Below are 18,584 nucleotides of genomic sequence, written 5' to 3' on the forward strand. Positions count from 1 at the left end.
ACGTCATACTAAATTCCAAAATATATAAAAGAAACTGAAATTGAAAACCATAAAAGATTAACAAAGACCAGAGGCTCATGACTTGGGACAGACGCAAAAATTCGGCAGTGTTAAACATGTTTTTTGAGATATCAACCCTACCTCCATACCTCAAGCCAATGTATTTCATGCGTATTACAAGTGTGGACAAATTCTTGGCATTATGTAACCCGGCGCCACCAAGAATGTGTTCTGTATCCCTGATTTTCGTTTGTGATTAATTTCGTGAAAAATGACTCTCATATGCACTCGCGAACTGTTTCACTGGGCGCAGGAACTTGAGACAAGAATTTTTTTTAATAAAGATGAATAGATTTTGTATGATTGTCAATAAGACAACTCTCCACCAAAGACCAAACGACACTGAACTCACCAACTATAGTAACCATGTCATTGTAAGACCTTCAGCAATAAGCTAAACATATACCGCATAATCTGTCTGCAGAAAAGATGTATCTGTTTCTGTACCAAACACTTATTGGGGGAAATTCAATGTTCTTAGTTAAACCATTTTTTTTCAAGTTTTTGAAAATTTGAAAATTCGTTATACACAAATATAATATAAAGATATTACCAGCAATGATCTTGAAGATAATTAAGATTTATTCAAAATTCAAACTACGTGCATGCTTAGACGGTGTAGTGGATTACTTATTCGGCTCCTTTTAATTAACTACAGTGTAATATTACACGTTTTTCTATTAAGATTTTATCTTTTGGAAGTTAGAATACTAAGCTGCAGATTTTTTTCCTTTTTCATTGATGATAATAATTAGTTTTTCTTTTTCCAATATTTCAATCTTAACAACAGTGCCTAAAATAATCAAATTGAAAGCCTATGTTAAGATATGATACATCTGCAATAAAGATGTCTTTTTTTAGCCCACTACAATACAGTTATAGCTGTAACTAAGATATGTGTATCTACGAGTGTAATAGCAAATGTGTTATGCATATGTCAAAAATGTCGAAATGTATTGTTACAACATGTACAATGTACATGTATATACGACTACATATTTTCAATTGGAAAACAAATATAGAAATGTTTGGCGTATATTTGCTTAAAATAGATGTTATTTAAAGTAGCAGATCAACCGTATTTTTAAAATTTTGATAATTTTCCGTAAAACATAGGTGCTAAATCCATATCAAGCTTTATTTCTTGAGTAATCCAAAAATGCAAATAGATCCCCCTTTTCACACTTTAAATAACTATAGGATCAGTAGTTTACACCAAATACGGATATTTCAAGTCTCCAATGTTAGTAGAAAATACGTAATTACTACTGGACATTATTTTGATTATAATATTGAAACAATATAATAAACCATAAATGGACAACTGCTCGCAAGTAGCATCTTTGGTTAAGACTTTTTTCAAATTAATTTTATACTTTATTTTTCACTATCCCAGGTAAGAGTGTGGGATTGAGCGCTCGCTTACATGTTTCAACCCGCCATATTCTGTTTGTATGTGCTTGCCCTACGTCATGAGACTTGTTATGTGGTTGTCGTTGGTTCAGGTTTGACATATTTGTTTTTCGTTAATTGTTTTACTAGAGCTTTCTTACAAATTGACGAAAGGTACGTATGCTTGACGAATCATACGTAAGACTCGTTTTAGGGATCCTTTATTTTGACATATTTAGATAATAGTCGTGGAATTTCGGACAATTATCCTACATGCAACGACACTTATTAAATTGGACTTTTCTCGAGATATATTTAGAATTTCGGGACGTACGATAGGTTAAAAAATGATACCAACAGGTCGGAGGAGGTAACACTACAAAATATCCTAAATACATCTAGTAGTCAGACGAATAAAATGTCCCTAAAAGACTAAAAACCGACCCCTTCCATACTCTTCAATATTACAATGTTGCACTGTTTAACCTCAGAAAATGTCAAAGCAAGTCCGTTGTCTTCTTCCCTTTCAGAAAAATAAGAAAAATTAAAACACAAATACTTCCTTGATTCAAAATTTGCAACGCTCAAAATAATAAAATGAAAATGAATAAAAAAGATTATCTTCATACTTTGCCATATGCTGGTGCTCGTTTAATAACTTTTGAATCATCGCCTCTTCTCTGGTAATATTCACCCCCCCCCCCCCCCCCTAAATGTGTAGATATGATACACCGCAGCAATGGAACGAATATTTTAGCGTATAATTGCGTTTTGCCTATAGACCTGAACATTCATGAAATATTAGCCACTGGACGATAAGTGACAACTTCGCGTCTATCTTCTAAACATGCAATTGACATGTGTACTGTTAAATCGTCATTATATTAAAATCCACAATGTATATGGTGCAAAATGTAGATTTATTTGCTTGATATACAAAATCTGTTTTTCTAGATTTATTCAACATTACTTTTTAAAAACATTGTAGCGCCATTTTTTTTTTTTTTATCAAATCTCGATATTTCACTTTGACAATTTGCTGAAAGTGACTATACAAAATAAAAATAAATGTGAATCTTGTCGTTAAATTTAGACTAACGTACTTCAATAATGCCATTGAAAAGTTAATCGTGAAACTCGTGCTTAAAAAATTCCCGCTGAAATGTGTGTACTCGTGGTTTACGGAAGTAACGTATCGGACGTAAGTGTATTTGACACTATTTTTCTCTGTTTGATTATATTAAAATCGTGTATTATTTGCAATATTATTATGTTTGAAAAATAAAATTGATTTAGAAAAGAATGCTGTTTTACTGGATAAAACAAAGACTCTTTTAACTGTTATTGTGGAAATGAAATACGTGCCCCCTTTGCGTTCGTTCGTACCTTTCGTCAATTTGTAAGAAAGCTCTACTATGAATAAGATACAGTAATTGTCGTCTGTTTATGTAGTTCATACGTGTTTCTCGTTACTCGTTTTTATATAGATTTCATTTTTATATACAAATAAGGCCGTTAGTTTTCTCGTTTGAATTGTTTTACATTGTCATATCGGGGCCTTTTACAGCTGACTATGCGGTATGGGCTATGTTCATTGTTGAAGGCCGTACGGTGGCATATAGTTGTTAAAGTCTGTGTCATTTTGGTCTCTTGTGGACAGTCGGCAATCATACCACATCTTCTTTTTTATATAGACCGTTGGTTTTCACGTTTGAATGGTTTTACACTAGTAATTTTTGGGGCCCTTTATACATGAAGCTTGCTGTTCGGTGTGAGACAAGGCTCCGTGTTTGAGGCCATACCTTGACCTATAATGGTTTACATTTATAAATTGTTATTTAAGGAGGTAGACCTAGGTTAAGGGAAATAACTCTTAAAATCATCAGTACGTTTGTGTCAACCATTTTCAAAAATATATTCTAAGCTTCTAGGTTACATAGATTATTTTCAATCTGTTTCAGGTAAATGCTTAAAATACATTGATGAACTTTACTTTTACAAACGCTTAACTGATTTAAAGAGTTATCTCCCTGAAACAAGGTTTACCCCCTTAAATGAAGAGTTGTCTCATTGGCACTCATACAACATCTTCCTATATATCTTTAGTTTGGTTTTCTCAATTGAATTTCTTCATATTTTTCATGTTGGCTTTCTATAGCAGATGGTATTGGGTTTTTGGCTCTAATAGTTGAATGCCGTACGGTAGCGTTTAATTGCTAATATCAACATGTGAACTTTGGTGGATAGTTGTCTCCTTGGCAATCATACCACATATTCTTATTTTTATATTGTTAGTTTTGGAAACAAGAAAGGTTAATTATACGACTCAACTTTTCACCCGGTCTTATTTTAATATACCCTTCCTGTTGATTAACAAAATACTATAAACATTTTACAGACATAATTTATGATCAACCAACAGTTGATGACCTGGCTTTAGTTGTAATAAAATTCTATTTAAAAGCGTATTAGATAGTGTTCAGACAAATAAAACAGTTACAGATTGTTAATATGATAATAAAACTGGACATACATGTTTATAAATATTGATAACAAGATAATTAGTTTCATTATACACTGACCGTTCATGGCTATCCAACCCAGTGAATAACTTAAAACCATAGAATAAAGATATTGTTAAACTTAACCTGATGAAAGATTAACTACACGCTTATCTAAAATGATAAATAACTCGCGTTTGATCATTGCCAACAAATAGAAAAAGAAAAGCAAAGAAGTAATATAGCTCGATGTCGGTGTTGAATATATGTTTTGTATAATTTCTCAATTAATCTTCTAAAAAATCGAGAAAAATAAATCTGTTTATAACCTTATTTGTATTATGATTATGGTTGAGTCAATTAATTACCAATTTAAAAATTTAAAAGAAAATATATTTGAAGGCGATCCCGAGTATATGTCATTTGGCGATAGTTCGATACAGTACTCGTTCAACTTATCAGGATATCGAAAATATGAAACACGTATCATTAATTCTTCCAGAAATACAATCAATTAACCACTCGTAAAACGATCTATGTTTGAAAGTATAGAACGTACTTAAAAAGCAGGAGGAAAAACCCGCATGGATATAGATATAAATTGGTCAAACCTATTACTAAAATGAATGTATATATAGAAATTTATTGTAAAATTGGGATTCTCTATTAATAGAAAATATACCCGAGGGAATACATCAAAGAGACAACAATCAAATGGCAAAATAGTAAAAACATATCTAGAGGGCAAGACTCACAGTAGAGTACAAATTTAAAATAAAGTTGTTTGTGCAATATGTCAAGCTTACGTCTTCCCGAATAACTAAAAGTTGCGAATAAATGTACAAGAGACAATAAACTGACTAACCTATTTCTCCAAGTAATGAAAAAAACGTCTGTACTGACTATGTTTGGCCTTGGGACCTGTTTTTAGAATTCGACAGGGTTAATTTAGTTTTATTATATCTCAATCCTCTCCTTTATTAATCTCGATCAGTAGATTTAAACTCGTTTATTAAAAACATCGAATTCAAAACAGTAGAGGAAATTAGGCACTTTTAAATCAAATTCTTTATTACCTTGAACTTTACAGTTCATCGGTGTAAATACAAATTTGCATAGTAAACAAGTAAACAGAGAGAGAATGTTCATGTAATATTGTCTCTGGTTTTAAATTCTGTGAAAATGTATTTTCCAAAATATGTTAACTGTTTGAAGTTCTTTAAACTAGACCAGTAATATTTCGATATGAATTTTACTCTAAGTTCGATATATTTCGGACACACTAAGATGAAATGGAATTCGTCTTCAATACACTGACGGCAAATTGTACATCTTCTTATTAATTATTACTTACATGTACGTATAATAGATAAAACCAATACAAAATAACCATTTGATCTCATTCTCGCGAGTACTAATATCGAACTCATATAGTTCTTTACCTATTGATACGAAAATCGTCGTCCTACACTCCAATATCGGTTGTTGCACTTCATAAAAGATTGCACACGTCATAAACATTACAGGAAGCCATGATATTGCACAATGCCCAAAGCAGACATACATATAGGCATTTTGTAGACTGTTGTATGCATTTTGTTGTATTTGTTTTTTTGCAATGATTTGTCCATGATCTGTCTTCTCTTTATTTTATCCTATTCTACCTTCGATATTTTCAACCTCTTTTTGATAGTCTGGAAAACAATTCTACGAGTGTGTGGTGGAAATTTCCCTAAATGATAATAATTTATCATAATTCACTTTGTAGACCTACCAATTTGTAATAAATGATAATCTATCCATGTCGATTTTTAGAAATGCATATAACCAGAAGCCCATTACAATGGAATATCGAATTCAAATTTAGTTTTTGATGGGTCCTCAATGGGCCACAATAGTACATTCGATTACAAAAACACTGGTTCAATGGACGGCAAAATCATTTTCAAGAAATATTTGTTTCATCTTCTGACATCGGACTCGGACTTCTCTTGAACTGAATTTTAATGAACGTATTGATATGCGTTTACTTTTCTAGATTGGCTAGAGGTATAATAGGGGGAGGGTTGAGATCTCATAAACATGTGTAACCTCGCCGCAATTTTGCGCCGGTCCCAAGTAAGGAGCCTCTGGCCTTTGTTAGTCTTGTATGCTTTTAAATTTTAGTTTCTTGTGTATAATTCGGAGTTTAGTATGACGTCCATTATCACTGTACTAGTATGCATATTTTTTAAGGGGCCAGCTGAAGGACGCATACGGGTACGGGAGTTTCTCGCTACATTGAAGACCCATTGTCTGCTCTATGGTCGGGTTGTTGTCGCTTTGACACATTCACCATTTCCTTTCTCAATTTTATTCTAGTGGAAACTTTATGTAAGAAAAAACAAAACATTCATTTATTGATAAATCTCAAGAGCATTGCTTGATCTAATAAACCTTTTTATGGATTTTATTCAGGGAGTTTTCTGCTCTTCAGAATATATCATTCTAAATCGAGTATGAAGCTAAGAAAATCACGGCAATTTAAATTCTTTTGTTCTCCATAGAATCTCATTATGGTTTATTTCTGTGCAGTAGGTGTAACAGAACAATCTTTTGTTATTTGCTTCTTTAATTAATACAAAAGCTTATGGAAAACATATAAACGGTGTTTTCTTTCAAATGAAAGAAATGGAGATTTTAATTATGAATCAATGGGTAGTTAAATATAATTCTGTTTACGGTATGTATGTTCTACAAAGACTCGTACTTAATCGCTCAGATGATAAAGCAAATTTAACTACTAACAAATATAAAGTCGGTGTATAAAAACAAACTTGAGAACTAGTTCTATAAATGCGTTTGTTTCTATAAATACTCCATAATGATGCGGTTTTTCCTGCCACATTAACCTGATAATTAATTATTGAAATGAATTTATTAATAACGTATCAATACATTCTTCATTAATACGATTAAATCATTGCTGCTTCTTTAAGTGAACGCTTTTTTTCCGTCATAGAATTAGTCTTAAATAAATTTCTTATGTGCTCAGCTGTCGATATTTCATTTGCTATAACGTCATGTAGTTAAAATTATAGCATTAGATTATTGTATTTACACAATGTCTCTATGACCAGTAACTTGGATGCCTAGGGATTAATACATTGATAGTCATCTTATATTTGCAGGTGATAATTAACTGGAGATTTCATAATTACTGTCCTGAAGGACGGAAAGCCTAACGGAGGAACGTTTTGATTTGATCAACATGTTTACATAGTTGTGGAATATGATCGGAAGTTCTTCACGATGCAACATGCCAATGGGTCTAGTAGAGCAATTCAATTATGATTATTTTATATTTTCACGTGTGCTTAATTTTTACTACTTGTGTGTCGTTTGAAGTAATTTCTGGTGAAAAATTGAAAAACATAACAATCGGATATTTGACTGTGGATAAAGTTATTCCCTGGCAGCGAGATACCCAGGGAAGGATTATATCTGGAGCTATATCATATGCTGTTGATCTTATCAATAATGATACAACAGTGTTACCAGACTATCATATACATTTAGTGTGGGGAGACACCAAAGGGGACACCATCACCGCCACAAAACTATTACTTGACCAATGGCGACAAGAAGCCGTAGCCTTTTTTGGTTTAGAGGATAGTTGCAGCGTTGAGGCTAGGGTGTCCGCTGCAGTAAATCTCCCGATGATATCATATGTAAGTATAGTTTTCTTAATACTACCCCCACCCCCAAAAAAAATAATTAGAAAAATAAAAATTAAAAAAAAAACTTACATAAATGGGTCAATCAATGTTCATAGACACATGTAACAATTCTTTACACTAATGCTGTTTTCAGACTAACTTGTCTGTCTATAATTTAGTTCTCCTTGAGTTGTCAAAAGACAACAGGTGTGTGTTTGATCTGATCTGTGGTGGCTTTTCATTCATGCATTGGACCTTATAACACTATGTATAATCTTTTGTATAATATGTATTTCGAACTCTTCAATTACCCAATTTGGAAACTTTATATAGCCATTTGTGCAACACCAGGACTGCATGTAATTTTCAACAAAAGACTGCATAATTAATTAAAGTTTCGATAAGTGGTAACCCTTCAATTACAGAAACATTTCCAGTTATTATATTAATCATTTACACCATGACAAACATGAATCATGTCATTGGTTTTATCGTTTGAATTGTTTTAAATTGGTCATTTCGGAGTCTTTTATAGCTGACTATGTGATATTGGTTTTGCTTATTGTTGAAGTTCGAACGTTGACCTATAGTTATTAACTTCTATGTCATTTGGTTTCTGTTGGAGAGATGTCTCATGGCAATCATACCACATTTCCTTATTTTTATTTGATCAGTTTTAATATTCATCGGACTTTTTTTTATATTGAAACCAACTTTTATTTATGTGTTGAATGATCACATAAAACAAAACAAAATAGATAATCAGTATTTGAAAAGTAAAAATAAACAATAAACAATAAACAATAAAAGAAGACAGCTTGATATTTATGATTACTTTCAGAAAAAAAATCAAAATATCCCAAGTTAAAATAAGTGGCAAATGCTATTTAGGCAATCTGATTTTCATTTTGTGTCGGTGTGTCTGTTGATAGTTAAATAAATGAAACGACATGAGTTCATACGTTATAATTCTTATATACAAATAATTATATAGAAAATAAATACTTCAAATAGATTATGTGTTTTAACAAGCACGTTTGTAACTGAACATACCACGAAACGTATTGAAATATAACTGGGAAAAAAAATGTTAACACTTTTTGCTCTTTACACAAATCGATACGAAGATATTAGATTAGCTTACACGAATATTCAGTAGGCAACATACATCGTTTTTAAACCAAAATGAAATTTTGCAATCAATTTGTATAATTTCAGTCAATTAACAAATTGAGAGTTATTCAGAAATTTTCAGTTCTGCAATGTACCATATGTTCACTACTAAAAGTTCTTGACACTCAGTGTACATGTATAATTCATTTAATGGTGCTATTGTTTATATCGCAAAACAACAAAAAACAACAACAAAAAACCAACACAAAACACGTTTCATTTTTAAAGTAGTAGCGTTTTCTAACCATTTAACATAAGTAAACCAAGTGAATTTTCCAGATGTAGTTATACTTTCTAAGCCGAATGTTTTCTTGTCAACTGTGCGGGAATTATATCTAAATTGCTTAATATATTTTGCTTTGATGTCAGAAATTGGTACCTTATCGCTGTTACTGTGTGGACATATGAATCGCCATTAAATTATCTCTTATTTATGATTTTATTGCCAAAACATGCATTTCTAACTTATGTTAATAAATGATAACAATTCTATGTAAATATTGGTGTAGAAAAGTAGGGTTGGAGCTGGTTATTTGGTATTTGTTTAAAAGCGTTTTGCCTGATTTAATCATAACACATTTTAAAACAACTCGGTAATAATTCAAAATTAGTTGGAAAAGTCTGTACTAAACGGAGATATTTAAACTAAATTTTAAACACAACATATGCCACACCTGATTTGACAGGTACCACGTTACCTGTGTAGTACCTGTATCCAGAAGCACTACCTTTATCACCTGTATCATCATATTTAGGATCTACGTTCGGCCCAAGGATACGCGATAAACAGAGCGTTTTGTGAGTGATTCTATCTGCTTTCATCTCTTCATCTACTTGTGAGAGATAATTGTTTCTGATTTATTACTTATGCTAATTGAGGAAAACCGTTTCTTTCTTCAGACAATTAAATGAGATAAGGTTTATTTGTATAAGAAGTCATATTAATGTTTTATTCGATAGCAGGTTTATTGCCAATACATTTAGAATGCAACTGCAAAGGTTGATAAATTCTGCGTATATATTTGTCCTATATCTTTGAATGAATAACACCTCGACAATTGCATTGATCTTAATTTAAAAGGGGGTTAACTGCATAAAATGTTATCTTAATTTAAAGGGGGGTTAACTGTATAAAAGTTTAACAGTTTCTTTGTTAATTTAGACAATTGCATTTGATGGCAAATCTTCAGTTGTCTGAGCTAAATGTTAACTGTAAAATAGAGCTTGGTATATTTTGAAGACTATCTTAAATACACGTCTTTGGTTTTTGTTTTATTGCGTTGAACCACAGTTACCCCAAGTATGATATTTTTCTTGTGCATGAATTTGTGGTCATTTCATGATGGCGGTTTTTGGTAACGGTCTTAATTTGAGATATTTTTCAGGCTTTCAAAAATAGCAATTTATACTTGTAAAAGAAAATAGTTTGAAATTAAAAGACTATACCCAAAAGATTTTATTCGTAAAGCAACTGGGAAAATGTTAACCGAATTTAAATTAGGGAAATATTTTTCTAAAAAAATGATATTCCGTGATATAACATGTTGACAAGTCTTCTTTTCTCGTCAACAAAATGTGCCATAACTATAAAACTTTTCTGGAGTATTGTGCAGAAATAGAATTGGCCATTGAACCTGGTCTGAAGTATAATAGTTTTGTCGAGTATTGTGTAGCTTCAGACATTTTCTTATTGATTGCAATTGAGATGCAAAAATGTAATAACTGATTTCCTGAAATTAAATACTGAAACTCCATATATGTTCAAAGTTAGGCACAATGCACAATAACATTCTTGGTGGCGCTTTTGGAAATCGAGTTTCAATTTATCACACTAACTGTCAGTCATCTGTGTTAAAATGAAGTTTATTTATTTTCGATCAATTACTATGCTTAGTGTATGAGACCTTTGATTAGTCTTTTGACCTGACATTGAATAATATTTGCCTTTCATGGTTTTTTATGTGTGCAAACTAATAAAACGCATGACAGATATAAAATACAGTATGTCAAATAACTCCGACTTTTAAAACCCGATAACTTTTATTCACTTCGTGCCTAAACGTTAGTTACAGTAATGGAGAATAAAGTCTTGTTGGATGTTTTATTCTTTTACCATTTGATTGTGTTCAGATAGGTTATCAATTGCAAATATCATACAAAATAAAAGGTTTACTTATGGTGTTTAACATGGGTTTTTAGAAAAAGAGTGGTTTATACAAGGGGATTCATAGAAAAACAAAGGATGACTAAAAGACTAACAATTGCAAAAACACTTGATAGAAAACAAAAGACAGAAAGAACAATACTAACAGAAGTAGAGGCGATAGAGAAACCGGACAACAACAAGGAAAAGAGAAGGCGAAGAAAAGACAAACGAATTAACTCATTATCTGATAGAAAACTATATAGAATAGCACGAAACGCGCGTCTGGCGTAAATGTAAAATTTTAAACCTGGTATCTATGATGAGTTTATTTGCAACCACTGGGTCGATGCCACTGCTAGTGGAGATTTATTTCCCCGAGAGTATCACCAGCCCAGTAGTCAGCACTTCTGTGTTGACTTGCGTTATCATTGATATGTTCATAATTCTAAATTAACTGTTAACAAAACTTGTGAATTTTTGGAGAAAAAAAAATAAGGCTTTTCTACCTCAGGAATAGATTACCTTAGCAGTATTTGGCAAAAATTTCAGGAATTTCTGGTCCTCTATGCTCTTCAACTTTGTACTCTATTTGGCCTTTTAAACATTTTCATGATTCGAGCTTCACTGATTAGTCTTTTGTAGACGAAACGCGCGTCTGGCGTAAATATGAAATTTTAATCCTGGTATCTATGAAGAGTTTAATTACTCTAAAAAATAAAATAAAAAAAAAAACAACTGAAATTCCCGCACCAACACAAGCAAATAAAACAGACTAAAATACTGAGCTAAGTTAAAATCATCATATAATCAGCCTAATAAAAATATCCTAAAATAATTAAATTGTTAATCTAATCTTGGATAACATTTTGAAGTTGGTATTATGTTTTCATGCTAATTATTACTACATATAACAATGTGTGAGTGTGTCGTTCTTGAAGTATTTCTTAGGTTTCTGATTTCTAATAGTTATTACTCTGGTAGGCTAATTATGCTCATTTGAACTCTTTAATGTTTCAAATTTTTTTGTCTTGCGGTGTCATTTCAAACATGTTACACCTTGTTAGTGTCTTGTTCCTGAGGCATGGTCTCTTTGATTTTAGATTTCTAATGGTCTTTGGTGTGCTAGTTAAATAGATCTTATTTCTTTGTTTTCTCTATATTTTAGATTTCTAATGGTCTTTGGTGTGCTAGTTAAATAGATCTTATTTCTTTGTTTTCTCTATATTTTAGATTTCTAATGGTCTTTGGTGTGCTAGTTAAATAGATCTTATTTCTTTGTTTTCTCTATATTTTAGATTTCCTTTGTCTTCCCGTCTTCTGTTGTAGTTTGAAACATTCTGGAATCAGTGTCTTTGCTCTCGGTTTTTCAAATATTTTTTTTTTCTGTTAACAGAGACACCAAGGTTTTGTTTAAATTGCCTCAATTTCTTAGAAACTGACGTTATGCTTTGGTTTGTCTTTCGTGTTGTCTGTGTGTTATCTTCAGTGTTGTCTATGTGTTGTCTTTCGTGTTGTCGGTGTGTTATCTTTAGGGTTGTCTGTGTTTTGTGTTTTGTGATTTATATTTTTCTTTTATTAAAGTGAGCTTCGTTTTTTGCCAATTGTTCAGTTTTCCTCTTCTGTGGTCCTTAAGGCAATGGTGTTGACTGTCAATTCCGAACTACAATTTAAATTGCACGTATAGAGTCTTACTTGTTGACTGTCAATTGAGGTACTTCACTCTAGAATCTTTTACCTGATTTCATATAAACTATCTGATTTTTCTCGAGAACATAAGACGCTTTACTTTAATAGTGTTCTGTTGTTTACAGATTTTAGATATAAAAATAAGAAGATTTGATATGATTGTCAATGAGACAACACTCCACCAGAGACCAAATGAAATAGAAGTTAACAACTACAAGTAACTGTGGAGTCTTCAACACGTGGCAAGACCCATACCACATAGTCCTCTATAAAGTCTAAACGATGACAAAATGTCAATATGATATTGGTCTATTGTTTTCATATTTATGTTTCCTCATGTTGTACTACCAAAATAAATCTTTTGGTCTTTTTGTGCTGTTAAATTTCAAATATCTGTGTTGTCCTTTGTTGTCAGTTTAACGTGTTTGCCGTATAAATTATTCTGTTTTGAAATTTTGAAATGGCAAGGTATCTTTTAACAATGAATCATGACACAATAGTATATTTCCGTTTATTGTTTTCAATACACGTACCAGGATGTAAATAATGTTTCGTATCAACTAAGACACATATACATGTATACATGTATTTAATAGATCTTGAAATCCTTCAGTTCTTTTTTTTAAATTATAGTTACTATAGTACTGCAAATGAAACTATTTGGTCATTGCATTTATTCGTTCCTCTCATATTTACTTAGTCTTTCTTTTAAGAAACTTTTGTTTGATTTCTATTTTTTGTTTCTATTTCACCTATTAAGTCCAGTAACAAATGTTTTATAATACGCATGATCAGGAGAACAAATTAACAATATTTAAAAAACAGTTAATATAAAAAAGACTTATTCTGCAAAATGGGTCGACCGAAATGAAACGCTGGAATTCTATCTGCCTCATAAAAAATTCGTAATGTTTGAAAGCTGTGTACGTTCATTTCAAAGAGTTTCTGCAAGGATTATCTAACGCAAGAAGAGTGTGGCACTCTCCTTACACGAATCGTTCATTCCAACTGAGTATTTTGCTGCATATTCATACATCTTTCACAGTCAAAGGGACACACCACTAGTACTATAGCCAAGTTTTAAGTGCTAGATGGGATGGGCGAGTCAATAGGTTATCATATTTCTAAACTCCCATTTATTCCTCCATGATATACGATTTATGCTGGAATGTCAATTTTGACAAGCAGGTCTCGAATATGTATCTTGATTTCAATTATCTATAATTCCGTTGCACTGTTAAATTAAACAAATCAATCTTGCGGCGTATTCCTGATTTCGGATTTCTAATTCCAACATTCATTGGAAACACTCATGGGATGTTATTTTTCAGGAACATTTCGTAACTCTTCACATTGTATAATGAAACACATTTTGTAATCTGGTTAGTTTTGTCCTACGCTACCCCTCATCAAACTATGATATAATTATCGATATTAAAATATTGGAAATAAATATTTTATTGTTATATTACTTGAAAATAATTGCTCTTATAATAATTTTGGAAAATAATAATTAAGGTATATTTTCACACCTGAGACTGTCTTTAATGTCATCCTTGATTATGCGTGATAATATACAACAGATATAAATCACAAATGAAAAAAACACACTTTTTCGAAAAGGAGGCATTAAATGATTGGTTATGTAAAAGTAAATAAGTAAATTATTTATTATAGTGACATGTGTAAATTATGTACAGATTATAAACATATAATATATGATAAATATTAATACATCCGGCCCAATGGACCTTTAAGTCACCTCAAATAGAATAAAATAATTATTAAACAATTATATCACGTTCTAATATTTTATTGACGTAAGTATATTTCAAAAATATATAGACATAAAAATATTTGTAAACAAAAATTTAAGCTTTAAATATGCAAAAGGTAGTGTTATACAGCAACTGACGTCTTATATGAAACGCACGAACTATATATTTTGCTAATTTTCTAATGTGGAAAGACATTAAAAAGTTCAATTTGTCAGCATGATTCAAATCTGTAAAGTTTTCCTCAACTAAAAGTTTACCAAAAAAGTTAATTCGACATTCAATATACAATGGGCAATCAAACATCAAATGGAACTCAGCTATGATGAACTAAATAACTTTATTTTCAAATATAGTAAAGTATAACGAAATCAATAAAAAGACCCATAAAACAGTTTTGCTCATCGTAAAACATAACCTTATTATATTTTCTTATAGAAAACATAGCATAAACAAAACAATTGTCCGAGAATATGCTCTTAGTAAAAGTAATCCTTATGAATTTGGCGGGCTTTTTGCAGTAGAATGATTTACAACTTATTTTCCTAATTTGTTGTCTGTCGTCTGGTTAAAATACTTAGATCTGTACTGGCACGTACACTATTAACCTCCGTTATGTTTCTTTAGACTAAAGGTTGTCGTCTGGTTACAATACTTAGATCTGTACTGGCACGTACACTATTAACCTCCGTTATGTTTCTTTAGACTAAAGGTTGTCGTCTGGTTACAATACTTAGATCTGTACTGGCACGTACACTATTAACCTCCGTTATGTTTCTTTAGACTAAAGGTTGTCGTCTGGTTACAATACTTAGATCTGTACTGGCACGTACACCATTAACCTCCGTTATGTTTCTTTAGACTAAAGGTTGTCGTCTGGTTAAAATACTTAGATCTGTACTGGCACGTACACTATTAACCTCCGTTATGTTTCTTTAGACTAAAGGTTGTCGTCTGGTTACAATACTTAGATCTGTACTGGCACGTACACTATTGACCTCCGTTATGTTTCTTTAGACTAAAGGTTGTCGTCTGGTTACAATACTTAGATCTGTACTGGCACGTACACTATTAACCTCCGTTATGTTTCTTTAGACTAAAGGTTGTCGTCTGGTTACAATACTTAGATCTGTACTGGCACGTACACTATTAACCTTCGTTATGTTTCTTTAGACTAAAGGTTGTCGTCTGGTTACAATACTTAGATCTGTACTGGCACGTACACTATTAACCTCCGTCTTTAGACTAAAGGTTGTCGTCTGGTTACAATACTTAGATCTGTACTGGCACGTACACTATTAACCTCCGTCTTTAGACTAAAGGTTGTCCAAATGAGGAACACAATAGAAAAGTCGTCGTTAGACAGAATAATTACTAACGTGTACCAGGAAATAACGAAGACACAAGAACTCGGCTATTGCGAAGTTAACCCAAGCCTTTGTTTTAATATATCATTATAGACTAAAAAGTGAGAAATGAGAGGGAAAAAACATTCCTTAGAAGATTTATGGATTCTTCTCATTCATTTAATTGAAATTGCTTGTATAATAGCTAGAAGCAAAAAGACCATCCATTGAAAGATCAATTCTAACTGAATGAGTAGTACATACTTTAAAACCGCTACTGTTGAACTATATGTACAAACTATTTCTGGTATTGGTATATGTATTGCTATGTTTTAATTCTATTTACGACATACAATTGAAGGTAGCCTTAGTAACCAAATATCGATTCACAATATATACCACTGACGATGGAGTAATGTCTATTCTTTCATGCTATTTTATTTAGAAAATCAACCGATTGTTTCTTTAAACGTGAATTTACGTGTCTACTATCGTGCCAGACCATTTTGAAATATAGCCGGTACATCAAGGACATGTTTTTAAAATTTAATAGTGACTTAATATTTGACGTATTTGTATTAAAGATTGCTTCTAACAACAGATGGATACTTACAACCACTTATCACTTTAAATAACGGTTTACTCAAAATTCCGTACACCGAAAATATGACAGGTCGTTGCTCTATTTTTGTCTGTTTCATTGATGTTAAAATTTAATGGAATCACCAGATTTGACTATAACATAATTTCAATTTGTCTCGATAAAAGATCAATAACATAACAAACAAAAAAGGTAACACTTCAACTCCACACTACAAAATCTTCGATAAGATCAAACAAAAGTCAACAATTGCTTGTTAATTCCTGGCTTTCTTATACGACAATAAGCATACCATAAAGCTATAGCATGCCCTGGTATCTGATATCCTAAGAGCACACACGGTGTCAAAGAAAAGCTACAACTGCAACCTCAGTAAGATCATTTAGCATCGTTTCAGAGAGATCAAAATAAAAAAAAGCTGTTTGAATACGTAGAAAATATGGTACAATATTATCATTTGTATAAAAAGAAGAAAATGCTTGACATCAACTTGTCATTATCGGTATTTTCTAGTGAAGATGAATATCCAATATCCAGATTATATTCCATTCACAACAAGGATTACACAGAATAAGGGAAGATGATCAGGAAAGCTTTAGTCAAATTAATGTAAAACATCAGCCGCTGCTTTTCTAATGTCTTTTTGTCACACTATATAGTCGTCTCGTATTTAACCGTATTTCAAGTCATCAAACTATTTCTTCTTATTGCTAAAATCTCAAAAATACTTAACTCCGAGGAAAATGCAATCGGAAAGTCCCTAATCACATGGCAAAATTAAATGACAAAACACGTCAAACAAATGGACAACAACTGTCATATTCCTGACTTGGTACAGGCATTTTCAAATGTAGAAAATGGTGGATTGAACATGGTTTTATAGCGCTAAACCTCTCACTTGTACGACAGTCGCATCAAATTTAATAATATTGATAATGATGCGTGAACAAAACAAACAGACACAATAGGTAAAAATATCACAAAAAAGGTAAAAAGTCTCATTCGATAGGTCACGTTCGTGAAAAGGGAAGGGGATTGTTATTGCGGTGTAACCATATTCACAATGAACATAGATTTGTTCGTAATGTGATAGTTTTCCTCGTTTGTTTTACCCAGACATGATATTATATGAGAAATTCCGTAGGCCATGTATCATGTTTATTTCTTGGTCCTTGTAAAAGGGATTTTGATAATTTGTTTCTGGTCTGATCATCATAGTTCCCTTTTCACCCTGACTACGTTAAGCGAAGATTTGACGTATAAAACAGTTTCTTACTTTCCTGCAACCGGAACGCATACGGAATTGCACGCATTTTTCTTTTTTTTCTGTCAAAAAAAATCCAAGTAGGAGCATGTCAAGTCCCCTGGCAAGGTGTCCGACACAACGTACATGTATTTATTTTAGCTAAGATATTATACTGTTTTTGATAAAGTTTATTTTTTTCAAATTCTGTTTTCTATACTTTGAAGTTGATTTAAAAAAGTCATAAATATTATGTAGAATTGTTGCCCATAAAACTGGGGTTTTCAGGGAATTTTGGGGTTTTCAGGGAATTTAAGTGTCAGGAGATCGTCAGAATGCAGGATTTTGCACTTTTTATCAAAAAATGCCCGAACCTCCTGCCGTATAACCACCTCTACGAGGCGGGATGAGTTGCTTCGCGACACATTATACTTTCCTGTCGTACCAATATAAGTTTATAATCTATGGTTGGGTTGTTGTCTCTTTGACACATAATAAATTTGTTGATACGCCTCTGTACTTATTTAAAACCTCATAACAGCGAAAGCTGATCTATTGAAAAGTCAACTGTGGAATCCTCAGGATAAAAAGAAATGAAACAAACTAAAATAGATAAACAGAAACCTATTAGGTTTATGAAGAAGGTATACGGATATAAATATAAGGATGAGCCTGAGCGAAATACCAACAAAGACCAAAAAGAAACATGTCGGAATAACATTTGCCTGGAAGTGGAACCAATACTTGTAACGCTTATATTGTAATTGATTGTCTTGATAAAAAAGCAAATAGGGTACGATTGCTTATGAAACAACTTTCCATTCGGGTTCAAATAAGCTAAACATTTCATTTCTAACTAATTTTTGTGTTGACTCGTCAAACGTTTAGGCTAGTATTTGTATAATTTATACTTGCATTTGTTACTTGCAAGTGTTTTCACCATCGTATAATTTTACCAGTTCA

The 18,584-nt window shown here is 32.0% G+C and overlaps 1 protein-coding gene across 2 annotated transcripts in view; it reads left to right on the top strand.

Annotated features, from left to right (window-relative positions):
* The window catches only part of LOC139487594 (receptor-type guanylate cyclase Gyc76C-like), a 124,599-nt gene that overhangs the window by 43,059 nt on the left and 62,956 nt on the right, over positions 1–18,584 (top strand). For both annotated transcript variants that reach the window (XM_071272492.1, XM_071272491.1), the window contains exon 2: positions 7,124–7,663. In XM_071272492.1, coding sequence (XP_071128593.1) covers positions 7,283–7,663 — 381 coding nt within the window. In that variant the 5' untranslated portion in view covers positions 7,124–7,282. The remainder of the gene's footprint in view (positions 1–7,123; positions 7,664–18,584) is intronic.

Source organism: Mytilus edulis, chromosome 9, assembly GCF_963676685.1.
Source record: "Mytilus edulis chromosome 9, xbMytEdul2.2, whole genome shotgun sequence".
NCBI lineage: Eukaryota > Metazoa > Mollusca > Bivalvia > Mytilida > Mytilidae > Mytilus > Mytilus edulis.